Source organism: Delphinus delphis, chromosome 15, assembly GCF_949987515.2.
Source record: "Delphinus delphis chromosome 15, mDelDel1.2, whole genome shotgun sequence".
NCBI lineage: Eukaryota > Metazoa > Chordata > Mammalia > Artiodactyla > Delphinidae > Delphinus > Delphinus delphis.
The window spans coordinates 54,465,993-54,493,069 of NC_082697.1; the positions used below are offsets into that span (position 1 = coordinate 54,465,993).

The 27,077-nt window shown below is 39.8% G+C and overlaps 1 protein-coding gene across 10 annotated transcripts in view; it reads left to right on the top strand.

Moving 5' to 3' along the window:
* RBFOX1 (RNA binding fox-1 homolog 1) overlaps positions 1–27,077 on the top strand; it is a 1,483,287-nt gene that overhangs the window by 535,296 nt on the left and 920,914 nt on the right. For all 10 annotated transcript variants that reach the window (XM_060031701.2, XM_060031707.2, XM_060031700.2 and 7 more), the window contains one exon: positions 24,851–24,898. In XM_060031701.2, coding sequence (XP_059887684.1) covers positions 24,851–24,898 — 48 coding nt within the window. The remainder of the gene's footprint in view (positions 1–24,850; positions 24,899–27,077) is intronic.

The following is a 27,077-nucleotide window of genomic DNA, read 5'->3' on the forward strand; positions in this document are numbered from 1 at the left end:
CGTAAGACTAGTTTGTTTGCCAATTTAGTCTAGTTTTAATGAGCCTGGCTTGGTTATTGACGTAAGTGCAACAAGAATAGCAGTTGATCGTATAAATTTTTTAATATCTGCTTTGCTGGAACTTCTCATAAGGAATCTCAGATTGGACTCTTAAAAACTTCTTGAGGCTAGAAAGCCAAGCCAAGAACTTGCCAACGGATTCGCCATTAGACACTGCCTACAATACCTGTAAATTTGGGTTAATTTTTCTAGAGGTCCCCAGAATTTCCTGAGGTTCTTGAGCCTACCAGGAAGTGAACTTTCTTACTCATCTGGTAAGGCTTTCTGGAACCCTGTAAGCAAGATACCAGGCTGTTTTTCCAAAGGGGCTTTAAAATCAACCTTAGTTCCCTAAGGCCGTCTGGTCACATCTGAGTCTAATATGACATCCCAGTCAAAACCTTGGTAATATAATTAGTGTTTTCAATTGTGTCCTGTGATGAGGAGAACAGATTCTTAAAAAAAAAAAAAAAAAAAAAGATTTAATTTTTTTACTTTGAAATTTTTAAATTGTTTGTACAATTTTAAAGGTTACTTTCCATTTACAATTATTATAAAATATTGGCTCTATTCCCCATGTTGTGCAATATGTCCTTGAGCCTATCTTACAACCAATAGTTTGTACCTCCCACTCCCCCACCCCTGTATTGCCCCTTCCCCCCTCTCCCCACTGGTAACCACTGGTGTGTTCTATATCTGTGAGTCTTCTTTTTTGTTATATTCACAGGTTTGTTGTATTTTTGAGATTCCACATATAGATGATATCATACAATATTTGTCTTTCTCTGACTTATTTCAATTAGCAAAATGCCTGAGGAGAACAGATTCTTATTGAGTTTGTGCAAATAACTCTATTGCCATGAAAATAACAATACTCACTAAGAGTTTCCAAGTTCTAGAGGGATCAGGTAGATTGAAAAAGATAAATTTTTATTTTTATTCTCAAAAATATTTTTTATTAAATTGTTGATAGCTTACGAGAAATGACAAAATAAATTTTCTTTAAATCTGGAAAAAGCAAGACATAAAAGAACAATGTTTCAAATTAAAAGTCATGAAAATCATAATCATCCTCATCAGTTAATTTAGTCCCATGTAATTCTTGTTGATCTTCTTCATCTTTTATTAGCAACTATATGAAGTCATCAGTTGTGTTTTTTTTTTTTTCCCATAGAGTTCTGTAATTTCCTACCCAGTTCAGTGGTATGATCTGACAGTTACTGGAAACCTGTACTTGATAGAATTCTTTCCTTGAATCTCCTTGAAGATGAAGCACTTTTGTAAAAGCATCAGAGTAAAACAATAACTGTCTATAAATGACAAGAGACTTAAAAATGTCATGGTTAAAGATCTGATTAGAGTTTATCACAAGAAAATTTGGTTATTTCTGTGACACACAATATTTCAATATAATAACTAGAAATACAGGTGATAATATTATACCAGGATGTCTGATTTCTAGGAATTTCGTATAATTTCTTTACTTATGTACCCATACAAATACAAAATTAAAAAGCTTAGTATTACTTTTTAATTTGACAATGCTTCCCATGTAATTTAACATATCAAATATGCCAAATTAGTCTAACATATCCCTTTTTATAAGGAGAGAGAACAAATTTTTTAAGTTGTTCCAGGAAAATCCTAAAATTACTTCCAGATCAAAAGATTAGAATTTGATTTTGGGAAGTTTGTCAAAAATATCAACAAGTTTTTAAAATACTTGATTAGATAGGGTCACAGATAATTATGAAACAAACTTAATTATCTTATCCAGTTAACCAAAGTGACAAAAAAATTTCAAAGGAAAATATGGAAAGTTACATATTTCTGAGCAAAATTCAACTCTTAATATTGAAAAGACTAGGTTTAGTTAAGTTATAAATGGTTTGATCATAAAGATAACATGAAGCACAGGAAATTATTTTGGTAAGACACAAAATTTTTGCTTTCTAGGCAGATTACTTAAAACATAAAACAAACAAAGAAACAAAAACTTTCATAATCTCTTATCAAGAGCAGACTAGTAGTCTAAGAAACTTCCTTTTAGCAGAGATAAACCAAATTCTAATTTTTCACCAGTGTATTTTTGATATTAAAGTTCATTCATTAATTTTTAATTTAATTGCAGCCATTCCAATCTTAGCCAACTTGATCACATTTCCCAAGATCCCAATTCATTTCCCAAGATTCCTTTTTTCCACAAACTTTATATAACTTTCTTTTCTACATTCAGATTTTGTCTTACGTTTTTCCTCTTTCCCATTCTGAAATAACCAGCCTCACTTTAGCACAAATTTTTAGAAAAAAATTACTTTCTTTTCCCTCACCAAAAAGTGCATCTTTATTCCTCATAACCTCTCTTACTAAAAGCACACATTCTACTTTCCTTGCATACAGAGATGTTTCCCTTATTATTTCTGGTAACTTTAATTACATATATTAACGTTTTTAACCCTTAAAAGCCTTAATTTCTAATGAAAATAAAGAAAAAAACAGTTGTGAACTACCTGTTATACCAGCATGCTTTCGATTGGCCAACTTACGAATATATTTAGTAATTTCTAGAAGCATATGCTTCCTCACAGTACACTTTTTAAAAATGTGGCCCAATACGTGTTTTCTGAAAGATCCAACTATCTTTAGTTACTCTGTAATAAGAAGCCAAAAGTGGATAAACATGTTTAATAATCAGTGTTTCTGCATTTTATATTATTTGTAAATGATCTATATATTCAATGAATTCCCATCATTTAATTTAACTTAGCAAAATTTTAAGGTTTAAGTTATTAAACGATTTTGGGAAACTATTTATAATGTAGACACATCATAAAACATAATTATTGCTGAGAAGTTCACCTAACAACTCTTATCCTACTTACATCTATCTAAACTATTTGCTCCCAACAATTATGTTTGGCTTGCCCATGAACAGTTCATGAGACACTAGACAAAGTCCGCTATCATCTCAAGCTCTTTTTCTTGCTGATAAATTTTGTAACAGAGATAGCATGAACTTACGAGACTTTCAGGAAACCTAGGTAGAATAAAAGTATTATACTTAATGCCGATAAACCTAAAGACATGTCTGTATTAATTAAAACAACAAACTTAAACTAGCTTTTATTTACTGAAAATTGTTCTACATCACGTAAACTTGAAAAAATTTGGGTCAGTTTCTATTATATTTCTGAGATTTAGAATACTTACTTTAAGAAGCATTTCTTTGTCTTTAAGCAAATTAAATAGAGCTCTTTACACACTAATTTTGGCAGTGCTATATACAGGTAGAAACATATCATATATATTATATCGTTCATCCATAGACATAACATAAGTGCACATAGACAGACACAGAGATCTTACAGTTTTTTTTTTCCCCAAAGAAACAGCTTTTAGTTTTATTGATCTTTGCTATTGTTTTCTTTGTTTCTATTTCATTTATTTCTGCTCTGATCTTTATGATTTCTTTCCTTCTGCTAACTTTGGGTTTTGTTTGTTCTTCTTTCTCTAGTTCCCTTAGGTGTAAGGTTAGATTGTTTATTTGAGATTTTTCTTGTTTCTTGAGGTAGGCTTGTATAGCTATAAACTTCCCTCTTAGAACTGCTTTTGCTGCATCCCATAGGTTTTGGACTGTCGTGTTTTCATTGTCATTTGTCTCTAGGTATTATTTGATTTCCTCTTTGATTTCTTCAGTGATATCTTGGTTATTTAGTAACATATTGTTTAGCCACCATGTGTTTGTGTTTTTTACGTTTTTTTCCCTATAATTCATTTCTAATCTCATAGTGTGGTCAGGAAAGATGCTTGATATGATGTCAATTTTCTTAATTTTACTGAGGCTTATTTGTGACACAGGGCGTGATCTATCCTGGAGAATCTTCCACGCACACTTGAGAAGAAAGTGTAATCTGCCGTTTCGGGATGGAATGTCCTATAAATATCGGTTAAATCTATCTGGTCTGTTGTGTCATTTAAAGCTTCTGTTTTCTTGTTTATTTTCATTTTGGATGATCTGTCCATTGGTGTAAGTGAGGTGTTAAAGTCCTCCACTATTATTGTGTTACTGTCAATTTCCTCTTTTAGAGCTGTTAGCAGTTGCCTTATGTATTGAGGTCCTCCTATGTTGGGTGCATATATATTTATAATTGTTATATCTTCCTCTTGGATTGATCCCTTGATCATTATGTGGTGTCCTTTGTTGTCTCTTGTAACATTCTTTACTTTAGTCTATTTTTTCTGATATGAGTATTGCTACTCCAGCTTTCTTTTGATTTCCATTTGCATGGACTATCTTTTTCCATTCTCTCACTTTCAGTCTGTATGTGTCCCTAGGTCTGAAGTGGGTCTCTTGTAGACAGCATATATTTGGGTCTTGTTTTTGTATCCATTCAGCAAGCCTGTGTCTTTTGGTTGGAGCATTTAATCCATTCACATTTAAGGTAATTATCGATATGTATGTTCCTATGACCATTTTCTTAATTGTTTTGGGTTTGTTTTTGTAGGTCCTTTTCTTCTCTTGTGTTTCCCACTTAGAGAAGTTCCTTTAGCATTTGTTGTAGAGCTGGTTTGGTGGTGCTGAATTCTCTTAGCTTTTGCTTGTCTGTAAAGCTGTTGATTTCTCCATCGAATCTGAATGAGAACCTTGCCGGGTAGAGAAATCTTGGCTGTACGTCCTCCCCTTTCATCACTTTAAGTATATCATGCCATTCCCTCTGGCTTACAGAGTTTCTGCTGAGAAATCAGCTGTTAACCTTATGGGAGTTCCCTTGTATATTATTTGTCATTTTTTCCTTGCTGCTTTCAATAATTTTTCTTTGTCTTTAATTTTTGCCAGTTTGATTACTGTGTCTCAGCGTGTTTCTCCTTGGGTTTATCCTGTTTGGGACTCTCTGGTGGCTTGGGTGGCTCTTTCTTTGGACTTGGGTGGCTCTTGGGTGGACTTGGGTGGCTTGGGGGGCTCTTTCCTTTCCCATGTTAGGGAAGTTTTCGACTGTAATCTCTTCAAATATTTTCTTGGGTCCTTTCTCTCTCTCTACTCCTTCTGGGACCCCTATAATGCGAATGTTGTTGCGTTTAATGTTGTCCCAGAGGTCTCTTAGGCTGTCTTCATTTCTTTTCATTCTTTCTTCTTTATCCTGTTCCGTGGCAGTGAATTCCACCATTCTGTCTTCCAGGTCACTTATCCGTTCTTCTGCCTCAGTTATTCTGCTATTGATTCCTTCTAGTGTACTTTTCATTTCAGTTATTGTATTGTTCATCTCTGTTTGTTCTTTAATTCTTCAGGGTCTTTGTTAAACATTTCTTGCATCTTCTCGATTTTCATCTTGCATTATCTTTGCCTCCATTCTTTTTCCGAGGTCCTGGATCATCTTCACTATCATTATTCTGAATTCTTTTTCTGGAAGGTTGCCTATCTCCACTTCATTTAGTTGTTTTTCTGGGGTTTTATCTTGTTCCTTTGTCTGGTGCATAGTCCTCTGTCTTTTCATCTTGTCTATCTTTCTGTGAACGTGGTTTTTGTTCCACAGGTTGCAGGACTGTAGTTCTTCTTGCTTCTGCTTGAGACCTTACAGTTTTTGTTCTAAGATTTTAGTCATGAGATGGGTATGGTAATGCAAAACTCACTAGCTTGTAAATGAATAGTTGGAATGAGTTAAGTTTAATAACATTTGTGGAGAAGACACTTAAGATTTGTATTTGTCCTTCACAAGTAATTTTATGGAAGCTGTGGTCTAGATTTCATCAAGGGTGTCTTTATAGCGACCTGTATTTAACGAAAAAACCTCTTTTCTCTTTTATTCTCCTTCAGTCTCAGGTGAGAGTGGGCATAGTTTTAGATACCTCCTGGAGAATTTACATTTCAAAGACATGGAAATATTTACATCTTCAAGGGACACAAAAAAAAAAATGCAAGTTTTCTTCTAAGCGTTGTGGAGTATATTTATCTATTATCACAAGGCTGGAGTAATTACTATTTAGACTCTCCCTTCTTAAGTGCAGGACAACTGTATTTTCAGTGTCCTGATTTTTTAGAAAATCTGCAAATGTCTGAAGGCAAAGAAGAAAGGGTTTGAGTGGACTTTGAGTTTTTCAGAGTTATGCTTTTGTTGCAAATCAAAAATCGTTCATTTTAACTCTTTCTCTTGCATTCCTGCAAGCTATCTTCAAAGAATTGGGTAGCTGCTTTCATTATAATACTTAGAGTTTTACTAGCCCACTCAACCACAGTATTTTGAATTTTGCCTTTTTATATCAGGGAGAAAATTTCCTACTAAGGCAGAAATTAAAGGATTTCTATGTTCCAGAGCTTAAGAGTTTAGTGCAGTGTGCCTTTGAAAGGTCTGTATAATGCATTCAGCAAAGGCCTTCAGATGTTCTTCTCTCTGAGTGCACAATTTAACCTTAGACCAATTCACCTTAGAGGGGAAAGCCCCTGCTAATGTTTCTGTCAGCGCCTGAGACCCAGCCTCCATCTGAGCCATTTCCCGTTCGTTTGCTAGAGGGCCTGGGAGAATTTCTGGCCATCTGTTCTTCTGTGAGGGGGGCTGTGAATGGCTACTAAGCTTTCTACTTCCTCTCTCAATTCAGCAGGATTCTCTGAAAGTGGAAGGAAAGGGATTTATAATTTCACAGATCTGCTGCTGTCCAGGGAACATGAATTCTTTGGGTGAGGGGCTAAGATCCGTCCACAAAGAACATTGCAGGGGAGGAACTGGAGCTGGCGGAGTCTGACGGTAATGTGAGCCCCACTGTCCATCCGTGATGCTTCTGCTAAATTCACTTCCTGGCTTTCAGCGTTTACATGAATCACCTGTATATCCTGGATCTAGAGGTCAGGCTGGTGTGTTCTTTGCAAAATCTTGTAGAGAAAGGGAAGTTAAAACAGGCTGCTGGGTGTTTAAGGAATTTGGGGTGTGGAGGAGTTGGAGGAGTTTTGGGAGTTAAAGAAATTTTTTTGAGGAGGTGGGGCTGGATTTTAAGAATGGAAATTTATGTTGAATATGGACTTTATTTTTTGTTCTGAATCTAATGTCTGTTTCTTCTTTTTATTAAGGGAGTCCCCAAGGCTAGCTCTTACACTCCTTTGTCCACCTTTTAATTTGGTCTTTCCAATAAAACAATTGTTTGGGATGAGAGTTCACTAAAAACATTTTTCTCTTTTCTTTTTATTTATTTATATTTACATTTTTTCTTTTTATTTATATTATTTGTATTTTTAATATTCATATAATATAATATTTATATTTTTAATTTATTTATATTTTATTTATTTATTTTTGTGCCACCCAGCTTGTGGGATCTTAGTTCCTCGACCAGGAATTGAACCCGGGCCCTCAGCAGTGAAAGCGCAGAGTCCTAACCACTGGACTGCCAGAGAATTCCCTTTTTGTTTCTTTTAAATATAGCCAATTCAAAGGATGCATCATCTGGGCACTGATGAGTAGGATCTTATGTTAATATCAATGGCAAGTCAAACCAATAAGCCTTTTTGTGGCTTAACAAAGGACCTGAGAGGTATTCCAAAAGAGGGTGAAATGGATGAAGTCCTTATAAGATCCAGAAAGTTCATCCCCAGAGTTAGCCTGAGAAAGCAAAGACCTTCCTTTTGTCATGGGGGTAAGAATTTTGTAGTGAAAACGGTGTCTCTGGTCTCTCATGATACATCTCCAGTTACAGACCTGCTGATCTATGACACTGGGCTGCTGGAATGGGATGATTCCAGCACTAACAATGGTTGAGATGACAAAGACTCCTATGGACCGGGACCCGTTAGGACAGGCTCCCCTGAGAGCTGGCTCAGCTGGACAAAGAGATTGCTGCTTGTGACTTTGTGACTAGGAATCCCAGTCTGTTTGACTGGCCACCCTGTGCAACTGGTACAGGAACCTTCTGGGTGGCAGAGACCAGAGAGAATATTCTCATTGGCCACAAAGCCAAGCTCTCAGGACATAGAAGAAGCTGAAAGGAGCACTTATCTGATTTTAGGTGGGGGACCCACAGCAAAGTTTGTCCAAACAAATGCCAGTCCAGTGAGAACCGTGAATACACCAGTCTGTGAGGCTGGCTTGAACCACGCGCTTATAGGATGTATGCCTGTGTTCTCCTCTATGGTTTTTCTCTGTATGACAAATGACACAAAAGACAGAGACAAAGGAAAACACTGACCATCTCTGGGAGGAAAGGGATCAATACAAAACAAGAGTATTCATAACAAATCTTGACCAAAGTCGCTAGAACCAAGGAATCAATTCACTCAAATATTTTCTCCTGCAAATTTAAATTTAGAAAAAGAAAAGGACTTGTACCACTCTTATTTCCACTGGACGTTGCAGGCAGAGATCCAGAAGATGGACCTGGTCAGAATTCTTGCTTTCTGCCCATGCTTATCAGGGGGCCCAGGACTCTCAGCTATAGCAGCCTTGGATGGAGCAGGGTCCCGCCAGTGAGGAGCCCTACATTGGTGCCAATACTGTAGGAGAGGAAAACTTTTCCTTTCTTCCCTTCTAGGATCTTTGACTATCCTAATAATTAATTGACCTAAAAACAGATTCACAGGAGAAAAACAGGTTTAATTTCATACCTATGGGAGCTCATAAATATATGAGCCTCAAAGACATGACCAAAGCAGACAGCCTGTATACCTTTATAGGCAAAGAAACAATACATTTGTGAAGAATTGACAAGACAAAGAAGTTTGGGTTTGGGATAGTAAGTTAGTGAGGAAGTAACAAGGTTTGTTGATACAACTTTCTCGGCCCTTAATTCTGTGTCTCTGGAAATAAGGATGCCTTCTACCCTCCTGGTACAGGGAGGGTACCTTTCACACGGGAGACTTATTTCCTGTTGTCAGGGGGACAAAGGAGGGTCAGTGTACTTTCTTTCACTGGCTGCTTCTTAAGTAACTTTAATTCAAGATAATCAGTATGCTAAAGTGGCATCCTTTGGGGTGGCATATCCTGCTCTCCTTCATTATGTAATGTACAAAATAACAGATAAATATAATGAAAATTTAAAATTGCAACTGTAATAACAAACATTTTTGCCTCCTAACTATGTGACGGCTCTTTAAAAATATATATATATATATATATATACACACACACATATATACGTATATATTTATTTATTTTGGCTACACCCGGTCTCAGCCGAGGCACTCAGGATCTTCGTTGTGGTATGTGGGATCTTTTAGCTGCAGCATGTGGACTCTTAGTTGTGGCATACATGCGGGATCTAGTTCCCTGAGCAAGAATCGAACCCAGCCCCCTGCACTGGGAGCGCAGAGTCTTACCCACTGGACTACCAGCGAAGTCCCAATGTGACAGCTCTTTACATACTTTATCTCACTTAATACTAACACCAGCCTCGTGGTATCAGGACTGATATTAATCGCATCTTTTTTTTTTTTTTTTTTTTTTTTGCGGTACGCGGGCCTCTCACTGTTGTGGCCTCTCCCGTTGCGGAGCACAGGCTCCGGACGCGCAGGCTCAGCGGCCATGGCTCACGGGCCCAGCCGCTCCGCGGCATGTGGGATCTTCCCGGACCGGGGCACGAACCCGTGTTCCCTGCATCGGCAGGCAGACTCTCAACCACTGCGCCACCAGGGAAGCCCTAACCCCATCTTTTGAAATACAGGAACTAAAGCACAGATAAGCCGCCTTGTAAACCCATGTAGCTGTTAAGTGGCAGAGTCAGCATTTGAAACAAGGTAGATTCATTCTTGAGTCTTCTCTCTTATGTACAGATACTTTGATCCACACATGGAAGTGAAATTAAAATGCATCCCCTCATTGCATTTTCCTTCAAATATCATTGTGAATTATTTCATTATCTTAGTATTGCCAAATGTTCACTATGTCACATTCCCTCAAGAGGTTGGTATACTAATGAAGAACCAAGCTATATTCTTTATTTCTTTTTCTTTCTTAATTTTGAATCCTTTACATTGACCATGTGGGAGAAGCAGCTCCATTTAGGGTATATCAGATATAGGAGATACTAGGAAAACCTGGGTGGCCCCAAAGAAAAAAATAAAATCTCCCTGTGGGAGATACAAGTTCCAGCTCTGGCTCCTCTTTCAGTTGACCTTGGACCAGTTAAGTTCTCCGGGCTCTCTGGGCATCTTATCAAACCAGTCCATTTCCTGCTCTAGCCCCCTCTAGGGGCTGTTTTAAGGTAAGGATCAAAAAGCATTAATAACAACACAACAGCAACAAAAACCCAAAGGAGGCTATAGACAGGAAAATAATCACAATGGCAGACACACTATTCAAATAGAAGGCCAAGTGTCTTTTTAGAAGGGACCTGATTGGCTACGAAGCTGCTGGCTGACACGACAGGTGTAAACTCACCTGTCTGCATCCCGATTTCCTGATCTTCCGTGCAGTTGCTTCACTGGAGTGCACTAAATTTCAATTTTATAATTGCATCCTCAAATCCCTTAATGAAGGTGCCTATCCACATATAAATAATTACCCAGTAATTTTGTATTTGCAAACTCTATCCTAGCTGTTTATGCTTCACTGTGGTTCAAATAGGAAGTTCGGGAGCCCACTCTTTTCTAAGTCGGGGGAAGTTCCAGAGCCCAGAGGATGGATGGCATCTTAACACAGCTCCCTACCCAAGGAGTCCGGTTTCACCTTCATTCCCTGTTAATGTTGACCTCTGTCGTTTTCTCGTGCTGTTTATAAATCCAGGGAGGGGGGCCTGCCTTTTTGTTTTGGTGTTGGCGATGCAGACATCTATCCTCATCAAAGTTCTGCCCTGGGACTTCCAAGTACAATGGCAATCCATGAATGGCACCAGGATGTCTTTGAGCCTAAGCTAGCAGCTCCTGCGACTTGCTTCCTCCTCAATAATCTATTTTGTTCTTTGGACAGTATCCACTTTAGTTCATGGAAGGCACACCCCACAGCCCTGTTATCTTTCTTCATCTTCGCTTTAGTGCCTGTTTTGGCTGGGTCCCTTCATTATTCACACAAGCCCATCCACAGAAGAGCTGGGATCATCCAGGGGGCTAAAAACCGAAAGTCAAAAAAGAAAACTCCCTGAAAACCTTACAAGATGTGAAAGCTTTTGTTGGGGTGCCTCTCTGACTACACAGCTGTAGAGAGGATGTATTTAGATGCTGGGTCTTGTTATAAATGCAAAGAGAAGCAGCATAGCTGACAGAAGCAGGTGACAAATCCTGAATTTCCTAGGATGGTATTTTTCTCCTCGATACTGTTTTGTTTTTGTTTTTAATTTTTGAATTTTATTTTACTTTTTTATACAGCAGGTTCTTATTAGTCATCAGTTTTATACACATCAGTGTGTATACATGTCAATCCCAATCGCCCAATTCATCACGCCACCATCCCGCCCCCCCACAATGGCTTTCCCCGCTTGGTGTCCAAACGTTTGTTCTCTACATCTGTGTCTCAACTTCTGCCCTGCAAACCGGTTCATCTGTACCATTTTTCTAGGTTCCACATACGTGCGTTAATATACGATATTTGTTTTTCTCTTTCTGACTTACTTCAGACAGTCTCTAGATCCACCCATGTCTCAACAAATGACTCAATTTTGTTCCATTCTATGGCTGCGTAATATTCCATTGTATATATGTACCACATCTTCTTTATCCATTCATCTGTCGATGGACATTTAGGTTGCTTCCATGGCCTGGCTATTGTAAATAGTGCTGCAATGAACATTGGGGTGCATGTGTATTTTTGAATTATGGTTTTCTCTGGGTATATGCCCAGTAGTGGGATTGCTGGATCATATGGTAATTCTATTTTTAGTTTTTTAAGGAACCTTCATACTGTTCTCCATAGTGGCTGTATCAATTTACATTCCCACCAACAGTGCAAGAGGGTTCCCTTTTCTCCACACCCTCTCCAGCGATTGTTGTTTGTAGATTTTCTGATTATGCCCATTCTAACTGGTGTGAGGTGATTCCTCATTGTAGTTTTGATTTGCATTTCTCTAATAATTAGTGATGTTGAGCAGCTTTTCATGTGCTTCTTGGCCATCTGTATATCTTCTTTGGAGAGATGTCTATTTAGGTCTTCTGCCCATTTTTTTATTGGGTTGTTTGTTTTTTTAATATTGAGCTGCATGAGCTGTTTATATATTTTGGAGATTAATCCTTTCTCCATTGATAGGTTTGCAAATATTTTCTCCCATTCTGAGGGTTGTCTTTTCGTGTTGTTTATGGTTTCCTTTGCTGTGCAAAAGCTTTGAAGTTTCATTAGGTCCTATTTGTTTATTTTTGTTTTTATTTCCATTACTCTAGGATGTGGATCAAAAAAGATCTTGCTGTGCTTTACGTCAAAGACTGTTCTTCCTATGTTTTTCTCTAAGAGTTTTATAGTGTCTGGTCTTACATTTAGGTCTCAAATCCATTTTGAGTTTATTTTTGTGTAGGGTGTTAGGGAGTGTTCTAATTTCATTCTTTTACATGTAGCTGTCCAGTTTTCTCAGCACCACTTACTGAAGAGACTGTCTTTTCTCCATTATATATCCTTGCCTCCTTTGTCATAGATTAGTTGACCATAGGTGTGTGGGTTTATCTCTGGGCTTTCTATCTGGTTCCATTGATCTATGTTTCTGTTTTTGTGCCAGTACCATATTGTCTTGATTACTGGAGCTTTGCAGTATAGTCTGAAGTCAGGGAGTCTGATTCCTCCCACTCCGTTTTTTTCCCTCAAGACTGCTTTGGCTATTTGGGGTCTTCTGTGTCTCTATACAAATTTCAAGATTTTTTGTTCTAGTTCTGTGAAAAATGCCATTGGTAATTTGATAGGTATTGCATTGAATCTGTAAATTGCTTTGGGTAGTATAGTCATTTTCACAATATTGATTCTTCCAATCCAAGAACATGGTATATCTCTCCATCTGTTGGTATCATCTTTAACTTCTTTCATCATTGTCTTATAGTTTTCTGCATACAGGTCTTTTTTCTCCCTAGGTAAGTTTATTCCTAGGTATTTTATTCTTTTTGTTGCAATGGTAAATGGGAGTGTTTCCTTAATTTCTCTTTCAGATTTTTCATCATTAGTGTATAGGAATGCAAGAGATTTCTGTGCATGAATTTTGTATCCTGCAACTTTACCAAATTCATTGATTAGCTCCAGTAGTTTTCTGGTAGCATCTTTAGGATTCTCTATGTATAGTATTATGTCATCTGCAAACAGCGACAGTTTTATTTCTTCTTTTCCAATTTCTATTCCTTTTTCTTCTCTGATTGCCGTGGCTAGGACTTCCAAAACTATGTTGAATAATAGTGGTGACAGTGGACATCCTTGTCTTGTTCCTATTCTTAGAGGAAATGCTTTCAGTTTTTCACCATTGAGAATGATGTTTGCTGTGGGTTTGTCATATATGGCCTTTATTACGTTGAGGTAGGTTCCCTCTATGCCCACACTCTGGAGAGTTTTTATCATAAATGGGTGTTGAATTTTGTCAAAAGCTTTTTCTGCATCTATTGAGATGATCGTATGGTTTTTATTCTTCAGTTTGTTAATATGGTGTATCACATTGATTGATTTGCATATATTGAAGAATTCTTGCATCCCTGGAATAAGTCCCACTTGATCATGGTGTATGATCCTTTTAATGTGCTGTTGGATTCTGTTTGCTAGTATTTTGTTGAGGATTTTTGCATCTATATTCATCAGTGATATTGGTCTATAATTTTCTTTTTTTGTAGTGTCTTTGTCTGGTTTTCGTATCAGGGTGATGGTGACCTCATAGAATGAGTTTGGGAGTGTTCCTCTGCAATTTTTTGGAGGAGTTGAGAAGGATGGGTGTTAGCTCTTCTCTAAATGTTTGATAGAATTCACCTGTGAAGCCATCTGGTCCTGGACTTTTGTTTATTGGAAGATTTTTAATCACAATTTCAATTTCATTACTTGTGATTAGTCTGTTCATATTTTCTGTTTCTTCCTGGTTCAGTCTTGGAAGGTTATACTTTTCTAAGAATTTGTCCATTTCTTCCAGGTTGTCCATTTTATTGGCATAGAGGTGCTTGTAGTAGTCTCTTAGGATGCTTTGTGTTTCTGCGGTGTCTGTTGTAACTTCTCCTTTTTCATTTCTAATTTTATTGATTTGAGTCCTCTCCCTCTTTTCCTTGATGAGTGTGGCTAAAGGTTTATCAATTTTGTTTATCTTCTCAAAGAACCAGCTTTTAGTTTTATTGATATTTGCTGTAGTTTTCTTTGTTTCTATTTCATTTATTTCTGCTCTGATCTTTATGATTTCTTTCCATCTGTTAACTTTGGGTTTTGTTTGTTCTTCTTTCTCTAGTTCCCTTAGGTGTAAGGTTAGATTGTTTATTTGAGATTTTTCTTGTTTCTTGAGGTAGGCTTCTTAGCTATAAACTTCTCTCTTAGAACTGCTTTTGCTGCGTCCCATAGGTTTTGGATCGTGGTGTTTTCATTGTTATTTGTCTGTAGGTATTTTTTTATTTCTTTTTTGATTTCCTCAATGATCTCTTGGTTATTTAGTAACGTATTGTTTAGCCACCATGTGTTTGTGTTTTTTACGTTTTTCCCCCTGTAATTCATTTCTAATCTCATAGCGTTGTGGTCAGGAAAGATGCTTGATATGATGTCAGTTTTCTTAAATTTACTGGGCTTGATTTGTGACCCAAGATGTGATCTATCCTGGAGAACATTCTGTGCACACTTGAGAAGAAAGTGTAATCTGCTGTTTTGGGATGGAATGTGCTATAAATATTGATTAAATTTATCTGGTCTGTTGTGTCATTTAAAGATTCTGTTTCCTTATTGATTTTCATTTTGGTTGATCTGTCCATTGGTGTAAGTGAGGTGTTAAAGTCCCCCATTATTATTATCCCCCATTATTATTGTGTTACTGTCGATTTCCTCTTTTAGAGCTGTTAGCAGTTGCCTTATGTATTGAGGTGCTCCTATGTTGGGTGCATATATATTTATAATTGTTATATATTCTTCTTGGATTGATCCCTTGATCATTATGTGGTGTCCTTTGTTGTCTCTTGTAACATTCTTTATTTTAAAGTCTATTTTTTCTGATATGAGTATTGCTACTCCAGCTTTCTTTTGATTTCCATTTGCATGGACTATCTTTTTCCATTCTCTCACTTTCAGTCTGTATGTGTCCCTAGGTCTGAAGTGGGTCTCTTGTAGACAGCATATATTTGGGTCTTGTTTTTGTATCCATTCAGCAAGCCTGTGTCTTTTGGTTGGAGCATTTAATCCATTCACGTTTAAGGTAATTATCGATATGTATGTTCCTATGACCATTTTCTTAATTGTTTTGGGTTTGTTTTTGTAGGTCCTTTTCTTCTCTTGTATTTCCTACTTAGAGAAGTTCCTTTAACATTTGTTGTAGAGCTGGTTTGGTGGTGCTGAATTCTCTTAGCTTTTGCTTGTCTGTAAAGCTTTTGATTTCTCCATCGAATCTGAATGAGATCCTTGCCGGGTAGAGTAATCTTGGTTGTAGGTTCTCCCCTTTCATCACTTTAAGTATATCATGCCACTCCCTTCTGGCTTACAGAGTTTCTGCTGAGAAATCAGCTATTTACCTTATGGGAGTTCTCTTGTATGTTATTTGCCGTTTTTCCCTTGCTGCTTTCAATAATTTTTCTTTGTCTTTAATTTTTGCCAGTTTGATTACTATGTGTCTCGGTGTGTTTCTCCTTGGGTTTATCCTGTATGGGACTCTCTGCTCTTCCTGGACTTGGGTGGCTCTTTCCTTTCCCATGTTAGGGAAGTTTTCAACTATAATCTCTTCAACTATTTTCTTGGGTCCTTTCTCTCTCTCTACTCCTTCTGGGACCCCTATAATGCGAATGTTGTTGCGTTTAATGTTGTCCCAGAGGTCTCTTAGGCTGTCTTCATTTCTTTTCATTCTTTCTTCTTTATTCTGTTCCGTGGCAGTGAATTCCACCATTCTGTCTTCCAGGTCACTTATCCGTTCTTCTGCCTCAGTTATTCTGCTATTGATTCCTTGTAGTGTAGTTTTCATTTCAGTTATTGTATTGTTCATTTCTGTTTGTTTGTTCTTTAATTCTTCAGGGTCTTTGTTAAACATTTCTTGCATCTTCTCGATCTTTGCCTCCATTCTTTTTCTGAGGTCCTGGATCATCTTCACTATCATTATTCTGAATTCTTTTTCTAGAAGGTTGCCTATCTCCACTTCATTTAGTTGTTTTTCTGGGGTTTTATCTTGTTCCTTTGTCTGGTGCATAGTCCTCTGCCTTTTCATCTTGTCTATCTTTCTGTGAATGTGGTTTTTGATCCAGAGGCTGCAGGATTGTAGTTCTTCTTGCTTCTGCTGTCTGCCCTCTGGTGGATGAGGCTATCTAAGAGGCTTGTGTATGCTTCCTGATGGGAGGAACTGGTGATGGGTAGAGCTGACTGTTGCTCTGCTGGGCAGAGCTCAGTTAAAGTTTAATCCACTTAACTGCTGATGGGTGGGGATGGGTTCCCTCCCTGCTGCTTGTTTGGCCTGAGGCAACCCAGCACTGGAGCCTTCCTGGGCTCTTTGGTGGGGCCAATGACAGACTCTGGGAGGGCTCACACAAAGGAGTATTTCCCAGAACTTCTGTTGCCAGTGTCCTTGTCCCTACGGTGAGCCACAGCCACCCTCACCCCCCCACACCCCCACCCCCCCCCCCCCCCCCCGCCTCTGCAGGAGACCCTCCAACACTAGCAGGTTATGTCTGGTTCAGTTTCTATGGAGTCACTGCTCCTTCCCCTGGGTCCCAATGGGCACACTACTTTGTGTGTACCCTCCAAGAGTGGAGTCTCTGTTTCCCCCAGTCCTGTCAAAGTCCTGCAATCAAATCCCGCTATCCTTCGAAGTCTGATTGTCTAGGAGTTCCTCCTTCTGTTGCCGGACCCCCAGGTTGGGAAGCCTGACGTGGGGCTCAGGACCTTCACTCCAGTGGGTGGACTTCTGGGGTATAAGTGTTCTCCAGTTTGTGAGTCACCCAACCAGCAGTTATGGGATTTGACTTTACTGTGATTGCGCCCCTCCTACCGTCTCATTGTGGCTTCTCCTTTGTCTTTGGATGTGGGGTGTCTTTTCTGGTGAGTTCCAGTGTCTTCCTGTGGATGATTGTCCAGCAGCTAGTTGTGATTCTGGTGTCCTCGCAAGAGGGAGTGAGAGCACGTCCTTCTACTCCGCCATCTTGGTTCCTCTCGATACTGTTTTTAATCATTCTTGTTGAGAGTTTGCAGCTGACAGCTCCTCCAGAAGTAGTATTCTTAAAAGCTGCACTGAAATTATTCACCTCATGTAAAAACAAGCGCGATTTCCATCTAATATGGGTAATTACTTTTACAGTTAATTAAAAGCGCTCTCATTAAACTCCTGCTGTGATGCCGATGCATAGCTCTTATTTGCAAACAGACCCTTAGTTTGAGCTCACCTCTGTGACATATTGCTCCTACCTGAGAGGGGGCTGCCTTCCTCAGTATCAAATTTAATTGTGCTGAGCCAGCAGCCCTGGCTGCTGCCAGCTTGCTCGCATCCCCTGATAACCAAGCTGCAAAGAACGTGACGTGAAGAGAACAAAGTAATTCATGGGGCTGAAGGTGTAATTCTCCAAAAAAGAAGTAAAAAATTCTAAGATGAATGCCCTGCTATCTTTATTTGCATAAAACCTGGGTTGGAAAATAGTTTTATCGTCTTTCCTGCTACTCCCCACCCCTCAAGGAAAATATCCCCCCCTCCTCCTTAAAATTCCTCCAAACATTTATAAAGTTAAAACCATTGCTTTCTGACCTAGCCAACTAGACTACTCTCTTGGTTGAATGGATTTATGTTTAGATTTTGGTTAGTTTACATACATTTTTTGCCATTTGTATCATTTCAGGAGAAATAGCTCTTAAATTCTCAGCCTTCCTTAGGTTTAGATTGAAACCTTAGTGTTTAGATTGAAACCTTAGTGTTTTCAGAATATCCTGTACCTGGAAACAGGGAACTCCGTCCTGCTCAACTTTAGATACAAACTAATAAAATGCCTCCTCAAATGATCACATTCCTGGTAAGTAATTAAGGCTTATTAATTAAAACATAGTCATTTGAGACAAATTTTGAGGGAGCAGAAAGACTGTGATATTTCAAGTTTACAGACCCGATGAATTGGATGTTCTAAGATATTGCTTCGAGCTTTTGATATTTTTCATTGTTATTTGCTACCATCTGCTGGCCATGTATGGTATTGCAGGGGCTGAGCAAATTTGTGAATGAAGATGTTATGAAGTGCGTGAAATATGTCAGTGCAGACCTTGTATACTATTCTTCATGTATCAAGTGACCTTATTTGAATCTTAGTCCTTGGAGTTGAGTGGACACAGACTGAAGAATTCAGCTTAAAGGCACACATGATGTCACATTTGCACCAACTCTTGTTGCAAGACTACACAGTTACTGAACTTTTAAAAAAGTTGGGCAGAATAATTACCCTTAAATAAGGCAATTAAATTTAGAACATTGATCTAAATACTCAGATTCCAGGACAATATAGGGTATTGGGGAAAGCCTAAAATACATAGTAGGTAGACCAGATGGATTTCAATCCCTCTCATAACATTAACATTAACTATCAAAGCCAATTCCCTACTTTCTCTCTCTCTTAGATACTGTTTTTCTTTTTTTTTTTTTTTTTCATCTTCAAAATGGAAACATTGGGCCAGTGGTCCTTATGGCTTGTAGTTATTTTCAGAGTCTGAGCCTTTGTGAAGGTCAAAAAAATTAAAGACTCAGGATGCAATAAATCACAGATAATGTTCTAAATTCTAGACTCTCAACTCACATTGGTTGGTTTGTTTTAAATTAGAAGTAATTGTAATGCTCAGAACAATAAGAAATATAAGTGTCCAAACTATCAGAAAAATTGCTATTGAAAAGGGAACCAGAGGTCCCTTAAAAAACTACAAATAGAACTACCATACAACCCAGAAATCCCACTACAGGCATATACCCTGAGAAAACCATAATTCAAAGAGTCATGTACCCCAATGTTCATTGCAGCTCTATTTACAATAGCCAGGACATGGAAGCAACCCAAGTGTCCATGGACAGATGAATGGATAAAGAAGAGGTGGCCCATATATACAATGGAATATTACTCAGCCATAAAAAGAAACGAAATTGAGTTATTTGTAGTGAGGTGGATGGACCTAGAGTCTGTCTTACAGAGTGAAGTGAGTCAGAAAGAGAAAAACAAATACTGTATGCTAACACATATATATGGAATCTTAAAAAAATAAAGGTCATGAAGAACCTAGGGGCAGGATGGGAATAAAGACACAGACCTACTAAAGAATGGACTTGAGGACGTGGGAAGGGGGAAGGGTAAGCTGGGACAAAGTGAGAGAGTGGCATGGACATATATACACCACCAAACGTAAGGTAGATAGCTAGTGGGAAGCAGCCACATAGCACAGGGAGATCAGCTTGGTGCTTTGTGACCACCTAGAGGGGTGGGATAGGGAGGGTGGGAGGGAGGGAGCTGTAAGAGGGAAGAGATATGGGGATATATGTATATGTATAGCTGATTCACTTTTTTATAAAGCAGAAACTAACACACACACACAAAATAATAAAATTTAAAAAATAATAAAAAAGTGAAGTATTAAAAAAAGAGAGAAACCGTTTATCATTGAAGGGGAGCAGAATATGACACCCCAAGATATGCTTCTTTGGCAGAAGGATTGTTAGGGGATGGTTATTTTTGAGAGGCTAATGATACTGGAGAATCTCTGAAAACAGAGTAGAAGTTGCCCTTTTGTGAGGGAAATTTACATTGAGAAGGAAAATCTCCATTTGTAAAGGTGTCTCCCTCTCTGTAGAGAAGGAGGGCTCCAAGTCTCTAGAAACTCTTATTCATGGAGAAGGCAAGGACTTAGAGCTACATCCCAACCATACGCTTGTTTACTGTGCTTTTCCTGGTCACCACCCATGACCGGCCTCCCCCGCCCAGCATCTTTTATCTTTAGCTGGAGACGCTACTAGACGTGGTGGATGGGCCATTTTTGGCCCATGTGTATGCACATGCCCCCGTGTACAGGGGGCAAACATGTTATTAAACTTCTATTTCTTTTCCTCTCCTTATCTGTCTTTATTACAGGGGGGTTTCAGCCAAGAACCTAGGAAGGTAGAGGGGAAATTATTCTTCCTCCCCCCACCCCATATAACATTGATTAAGAATTTAAAATGCACTTTTGAGTTCTTTTTTGGAGTGTGATGACGAAATGTACTGTTTCTTAATGTTATAAACTGTCTCGCCGGAGTGTTTATCTTCGGTTTGAAAAGGAAGCTCAAAACACTTGGATTTCTTCCCTCAGTAAGAGTAGTTGATCATAAGCCCTAGTTGGACTTGTTAGGTGAAACTTTGGCTGCGTTTCCCCCAGCTCCCAAGAGATGACGTAAGCTGCAGGTATTCCCGTTGAAACACTCTGGGACTTTGTGTCTGAGTCCAAGAGAACAATGGCGTGTCAGAAATACGTTAGCCTTACTTAACTCTTACATCAAACATCAGGACGCTGATCTTTTCTTTCCTTTGCCCTTCCAGTATTGGTAACTAAAATCATTAATTTTAGGACAGTTCCAGGGACTGTCCTCTGAAAACACAAGGGACCATGGGCGTAACAGCAGGACTGTTGTCAGCAGGGCCGTGCTCCCTCAGAAGGCTCTAGGGGAGGATCCCTCCTACCTCTTCCAGCTTCTGGGGGCTCCAGGCTTGTGGCTGTGTCACTCCCGTCTCTGCCTCTGTCTTTACATGGGCTTCTCGTCTCTCCGTCTTTTTTCTTTTAAGATTTTTTTGATGTGGACCATTTTTTTTTTTAAGTCTTTATTGAATTTGTTATAATATTGCTTCTGTTTTATGTTTTGGTCTTTTGGCCGCGAGGCATGTGGGATCCTAGCTCCCTGACCAGGGATCAAACCGGTACCCTCTGCATTGGAAGGTGAAGTCTCAACCACAGGACCGCCAGGGTAGTTCCATCTCTGTCTCTTAAAAGGGTGCTTGTCATTGGATTTAGGACCCATACAGATAGTCCAGGACAATCTCATCTCAAGATCGTTAATTACCTCCTCAAAGACGCTATTTCCAAATAAGGTCCCATTCACAGGTTCCAGTGGTTAGGACATGGGCATATCTTTTGGGGAAACTATTCAACCCGTTATAGGCTCCTAGCTTCTAAATCTTCCGAGGCCTCTGGAATCTCATTGGTGGACATTTCCCTCCACCTGTTCATGGGGACCTTTACCTTCTGGGCTCTTCAGAGCTGTGAATGATACAGATCCACGATCCAGGATGATGGTGCCCCCGCATTGTGGGCAGAAATAACCCTGACCTATAAAAATCATCAGAAAGAACCGACACACAAAGCGCAGAAGAAAAGAAAGGTCTCTTGGGAGATGAAACAGCTTCTGAAAAGAACAGACACGCACGTGCTTTGATGTCTGAAAGCCAGAGAGAGATGTCAGAAGCCTTGGGGGAGAAAACTTTAAAAATAGAACTGCTTTTAAAGTTCTCAGTACTCCACTCAGAACTGGGTCTCCCAGAGACTTTTGGGGGTTGCCATCAACGACAGCTAACGTTTCTCGATGGCTTGGCGTAAGCTAAGACCCTTGTCGATATGCCTCACAACAAACGAGGCAGCTGTTATGATTATTACCTTTATTTTACAGATGGAGAAGCTGAGGCACCGCTGGTAGAGCCCAGTGATATGGACCCAAGTAGCATGACTCCATAGCGTGTGCGGGTTTCCATATACTTTGGCAGTTGATCACTGTTCAGGGTTTTCCAGCTACAGAAAGGAGCATGGCTGACTCCTCTAAGGAAATTGATTGCTTGGTGATGAGTCCAGGACTCCAAATTCATACTTAACTCTTAAGTAGTTGAGCTCTTCTCCAAGCGAAGTACTTACTCGACTCCTCTGGTTTGGAAAAGGTCAGGTCGGAGCCCAGCTGCAGACACCCGCTTTCCGTGGAGTGATCCGAACAATAATTTGTTCCTGACAGAGTGACATTTTTCCAATTTGAGTCCAACATTGTTCAGAAGCAAGTGCTTGTCCCCTGGGGTGCCTCCAGAGTCATTCTGCAGCAGATGACAAACCAACAGTATCACCTAAATAAAAAATCCAGCGTGGGTTTAGGAAATTAATCCTGACAAGAATAAATTGAATAATCTCCGGGAAATGGCAAGAGATTGGATCCTGCCAGATGGGTGTTTCCTGCCCCTTGTGTGGGTCCTCGGTGCAGATTAAAAAACAAAAACCTGCCTTGGGTTTATTGGTTCGTTCGTTAGTTGATTAACACCTGCCATTTCTGCGTGGGTAAGTCAAAGTCGGATCTGGACCCATCCTTGCAAACTCAACATATTTTCACTCAAGGAAGGAAAGAAAATGCGTGCTTCCCCCGGTCAGAATGGCATCAAACAGACAGGGAACTGCTTTTTCCTACCTTGTTTCTAGATGGCATCTCCTAGCTTGAAAACAATCCACGCTTTCATCACTCCCATACCAAATTAATCTCTACTTTCTCTTCATGTTCTTTAGAGGACGAATTCAAAGAGTTCTGAGTAAGTGGTAGGGACACTTCGCTGTCTCCATGTGCAAAGGTCAGTCAGAGGTCACAGCCATTAATTAGGAGTTTGAGTGAGAAAATCATGAGTCCTATGACTGTACCTTACAGTCATCCGGGAACTGGTCTTAATCTTCTGGGGCTGCCATAGCAGAATACTGCAGACTGGGGCTTAAACAACTGAAATTTATTTTCTCCCAGTTCTGGAGGCTGGAAATCTAAGATCAGGGTGGTAGCACGCTTGAGTTCTGGTGAGCGCTGTCTTCCTGACTAACAGACAGCACCTTCTCTCTGTGTCCACATGTGGCCTTTTCTTGGTGCTTGGGTGTAGAGAGATCAGACAAACTCTCTGGTGTCCCTTCTTATAAGGGTACTAATCCTATCAGATCAGGGTCCCCTCCTTATGACCTCATTTAACCTTAATTACATTTTTAGAGGCCCATCTCCAGATATAGCCACCTTGGGTTTAAGAGCTTCATCCTATGCGTCTGGGGGACATGAACATTCTATCCGTAACACTTATTAAAATGTGGGCTCTGATTCAGGATCTCTGGGGTGGGGCCTGAGATGCTGCATTTAACAAGCTCCCGGATGATACCCTGGTTGCTGGTGGGGGAGACCCCTCTTTGAAGGGCCAGTTTCTCATATTGCCTCGATGTTACAGATGAGGGAACTGAGGCTTTGAAAGGTGAAGTCACTTGCCTAAGGCTCTCCAGCTATTGGATGGGAGAGCCGCACTTTCAGGGAGGGAGTCTGATGCAAGGACTGAACTGTCCCCGCCCCAGAGATTCAGATTCACTAGGTCTGGGATGGGGCCCAAGAATACACAGGTGGTGCTGCTGCTGCTGGTGTGGAGACCACACTTGGAGAATCCCAGCTCTACTTCTTCTCTGGGTATTCTTGCATTAGATGATTCTCCGTTTCCACAGCAAGGAAAAGGCTGAGACATGTGGCCTGCAGTATCCAGACTGACCAACCCTCTTGACTTAAATAAAATAAAATCACCTGAAAAGGATAGAAAGTGCCTGGTGTCAGGTGTCCCTTCCAGGTGTAGATTTAAGCTCTGTGTGACCCACAGTGAGTTATCAGCTCACACCTGTCAGAATGGCCATCATCAAAAAAATCTACAAATAACAAATGTTGGTGAGGATGTGGAGAAGAAGGAACCCTCTACACTGTTGGTGGGAATGTAAGTTGGTGCAACCACTATGGAGAACAGCATGGAGGGTCCTCAAAAAACTGAAAATAGAACTATCATACGATCTAGTAATTCCACTAGATTCTGGTGGAATCTAGTAGTTCCACCAGAAACACTAATTCAAAAAGATACATGCACCCCAATGTTCATAGCAGCACTATTCACAATAGCCAAGACATGGGAGCAACCTAAGTGTCCATCAGCAGATGAATGGATAAAGAAGATGTGGTACATATATACAATGGAATATTACTCAGCCATAAAAAAGAATGAGATAATGCCATTTGCAACAACATGGATGGACCTAGAGAAAATCATGCTTAGTGAAATAAATCAGACAGAGAAAGACAAATACTGTATCATATCACACATATGTGGAAGCAAGCAGTAGGTGCTGAATGCCTGTCTTTTGAATGAGTAAATAAATATCACAATTGCTTGTGTGTGTATCTGCCATGTTGTCTGACTGGGGAGTTTCTTGAGGGTTGAAATCATCTTTTTTTTTGGTTTTTCTTTCACCTTTACATTCCAAAGCAACAAGAAAAAACAATAAAAAGTAGGTATGTGATAAATGTGGGTGGATGATGGATGGATAGATGGACGGATGGATGGAGGGAAGGATAAAAAGTAGACAGTGATGTCTTTGAGTTGAAGGGAGATAGATTTGACTATCCCAGATCTGGAATGGGAGAGAGAAATTAAGTCCAGTTAAGGGCAGCCTCTGCTGATGTGAGCAAGGTGTCTGGGGGCATATTATTTTATGAGCCATCAGCTTCTCTTTGTTGTGGCCTCTGATCCACAGCTTTTGCCTTCACCCCACATCTGCATGTAATAAAGCTTAGTTATGACATCCATATGTCTCTAACGCAAACACCAGGGCATATACTTCTAAAAAGCGCTATAAAGAGCAGTGGCTCGAGAAGCAGCCGTTAAGAGCGTGAGCTCTTTATTATTTTAAAGGGCATTTCAACGACACCACTGAACATTCTCTGGCCATAAGTCTGACTCCTGTCCTTTCTCTTTCTTTTCTCCTCCTCTCAGGATATCAAAGTAGACTGCAATACCTGTGTGGAAATAGAGGACAGAAAGGTAAGTCAATATTTTTCATCTTTTTGGTTTCAAGCAAAACGAAAACTCTGTGATTTAAACCCAGCTGTTTAAGGCATGCCTTACTGGACGACGGCTTGCAAAGGTGATTCATGTGCTGGTATGACTTGAAGACAATCATATTTTTAAATGGCTGTTTTTTTTATCTTCGCAATCTGTGTTAGACCTGATAACTTCAGTGAAGATGGCATAATGTAATTGTGTTAAAAAGTTAGCGTTGATTTTTATCTCAGTCGTTTGCTTCTTTTCAGGAAAACAGCTCATTTATCCTTAACTCGTTTCACATTTTAGTTGAATCTTATGGGTGATTATTATATATAATATGCCACATACTACATAGAATTATAGAGCATTGCATATATTACAGAATACATACTCTTGGGCTTTTCAGGGTGTATCCTGAAAAATATATCTGATCTATACACTTTGGCTTGATAAAGAGCCTGTCCTGATTTCCCTCATGACACAGTCACATGAGCAGTGACTTTCTATGGTATAAATTTGTTCACATGATGTTTTGCCGGGCGGGGGGGCAGGAAAGGGAGGTCGTTTCCTGCATATTTTAAAGTTTTCCCCCGTTTATCTTCTTGTTACACTTGGTGTGGACCCCCTCAGGAAATGCAACTGCTAGACAATTGTTCTTCACTTTAATATTTTCGTTCTCCCTTTATTGACCAGAGTTCACAGAAGTTTCCGTGGTAGCGCGCATCCGAGCAGATCAAATTTTACCTTTAAAGCCTTGGATAAGAAAAGGTCAAATAACTGAATTGAGGGTACATATCTCCTGGCTACTTTTGACACCGTTCCACAATTCTGAAAGATGTTCCTCTGTGCAGCTGTACCTTTATTGTTGAAGGTGGTTATTATTTCAAGCAGAGGTTTTTCAGCCTTGATTTTGTGATACCTTGGTCATCCGCTGATTAATAAGGTGGTGAGGACTTCTCAGAACAAAATTTGCTTTTAAATAGAAGACAGTTGCCACACATTATTTTAAGGAGCCTTAATCTCCTCACTTTGAAGGGAATTATGATACAGTATCTTAAATTCGAGCCACACGATCTTAACTTAGTTCCAGTTGTGTGTCTAGTTTGCAGAAGAGGTGTTTCAATTCACATTTACGTTCGCTGCGTCTTGATGTGCTGGTATCCCTGCACGCATGCATTCTGTGAGTTGGAGAAATGGAATTTAGGCTGAAGAGGTGTCTCCAGTCTTTTTTAATCTCTTCCCAGTGACTCTGCTCACCACGTCCCAGTGAAAGCATGTTCCCTGCCCTGCTTCCAAAGTTCAGGATGTCTTCACTTCTCTTGGATTTTAATGGAATTCACAAGCATGTTTCTGTCTAGTTTTTTGGTTTGTTTGTTTTGTTTTACTTTCTTTGCCAGTAGTGTTTGAAAGATACCAGGAGGACTGTTAAAGCAACATCAGCTCTGTCACCAACAAACGAGTGAACAACCAGGATAACCTCTGGGCAATGCCAGCCCGCCGCACAGCTCCATTCCATAATAACTATCCAAACTGCCTTTGGTTCATGTATCATGACGATAATGACCCCTCCCCGCCCCAAGACTATGGATGTTCTCTGGTGATGGCGCAGGGGAAGAAATCATAGGTGATCGTTCTGTACATAACTTCAGCTGTTCTCAAAAAAGACTAACACAGACAGAGGCTCACACACACACATATGCATTTCTGTGCTGTGTCACAGACTGTTGGGTTGAGTCAGACACTTCAAATGAAGCCTTGTATCTGGAGGGCTGTCCTGTTGTTTTCCAGCCTTGACCACACATGACTGATTGTTACCAAAAGAGGGGCCCGGCTGCTTGCCATTCTAAAGCCAATAAAGAGGAAAAAGTTTGGTGGAAAGGAAAGTTTGCTTTGTTTCGGAGGCTGGCAACCAGAGGGGTGAGTGGTGGGCGTGGACTCAGGTCCAAAGGCCAGTTCTGCGCCTCCGCCCCTCGCCAGCAATCAGTGGGCAAGAGCTTTTCAAGGCGACCTTCTGGGGTGCACGGGCGGAGGGAGGGGCTACCTGCAGAAAGAGCACAGTCAGCTCTGACAGTCGTCCTGAAATTGGTCCTGTGGTGGGTCTGGTCGGCGTCATCTGGACTGTGCTAAGTACAGTTAGTCTTCAGTTCCAGGGTCGGTTTCTTCCCATTTCTTTGAG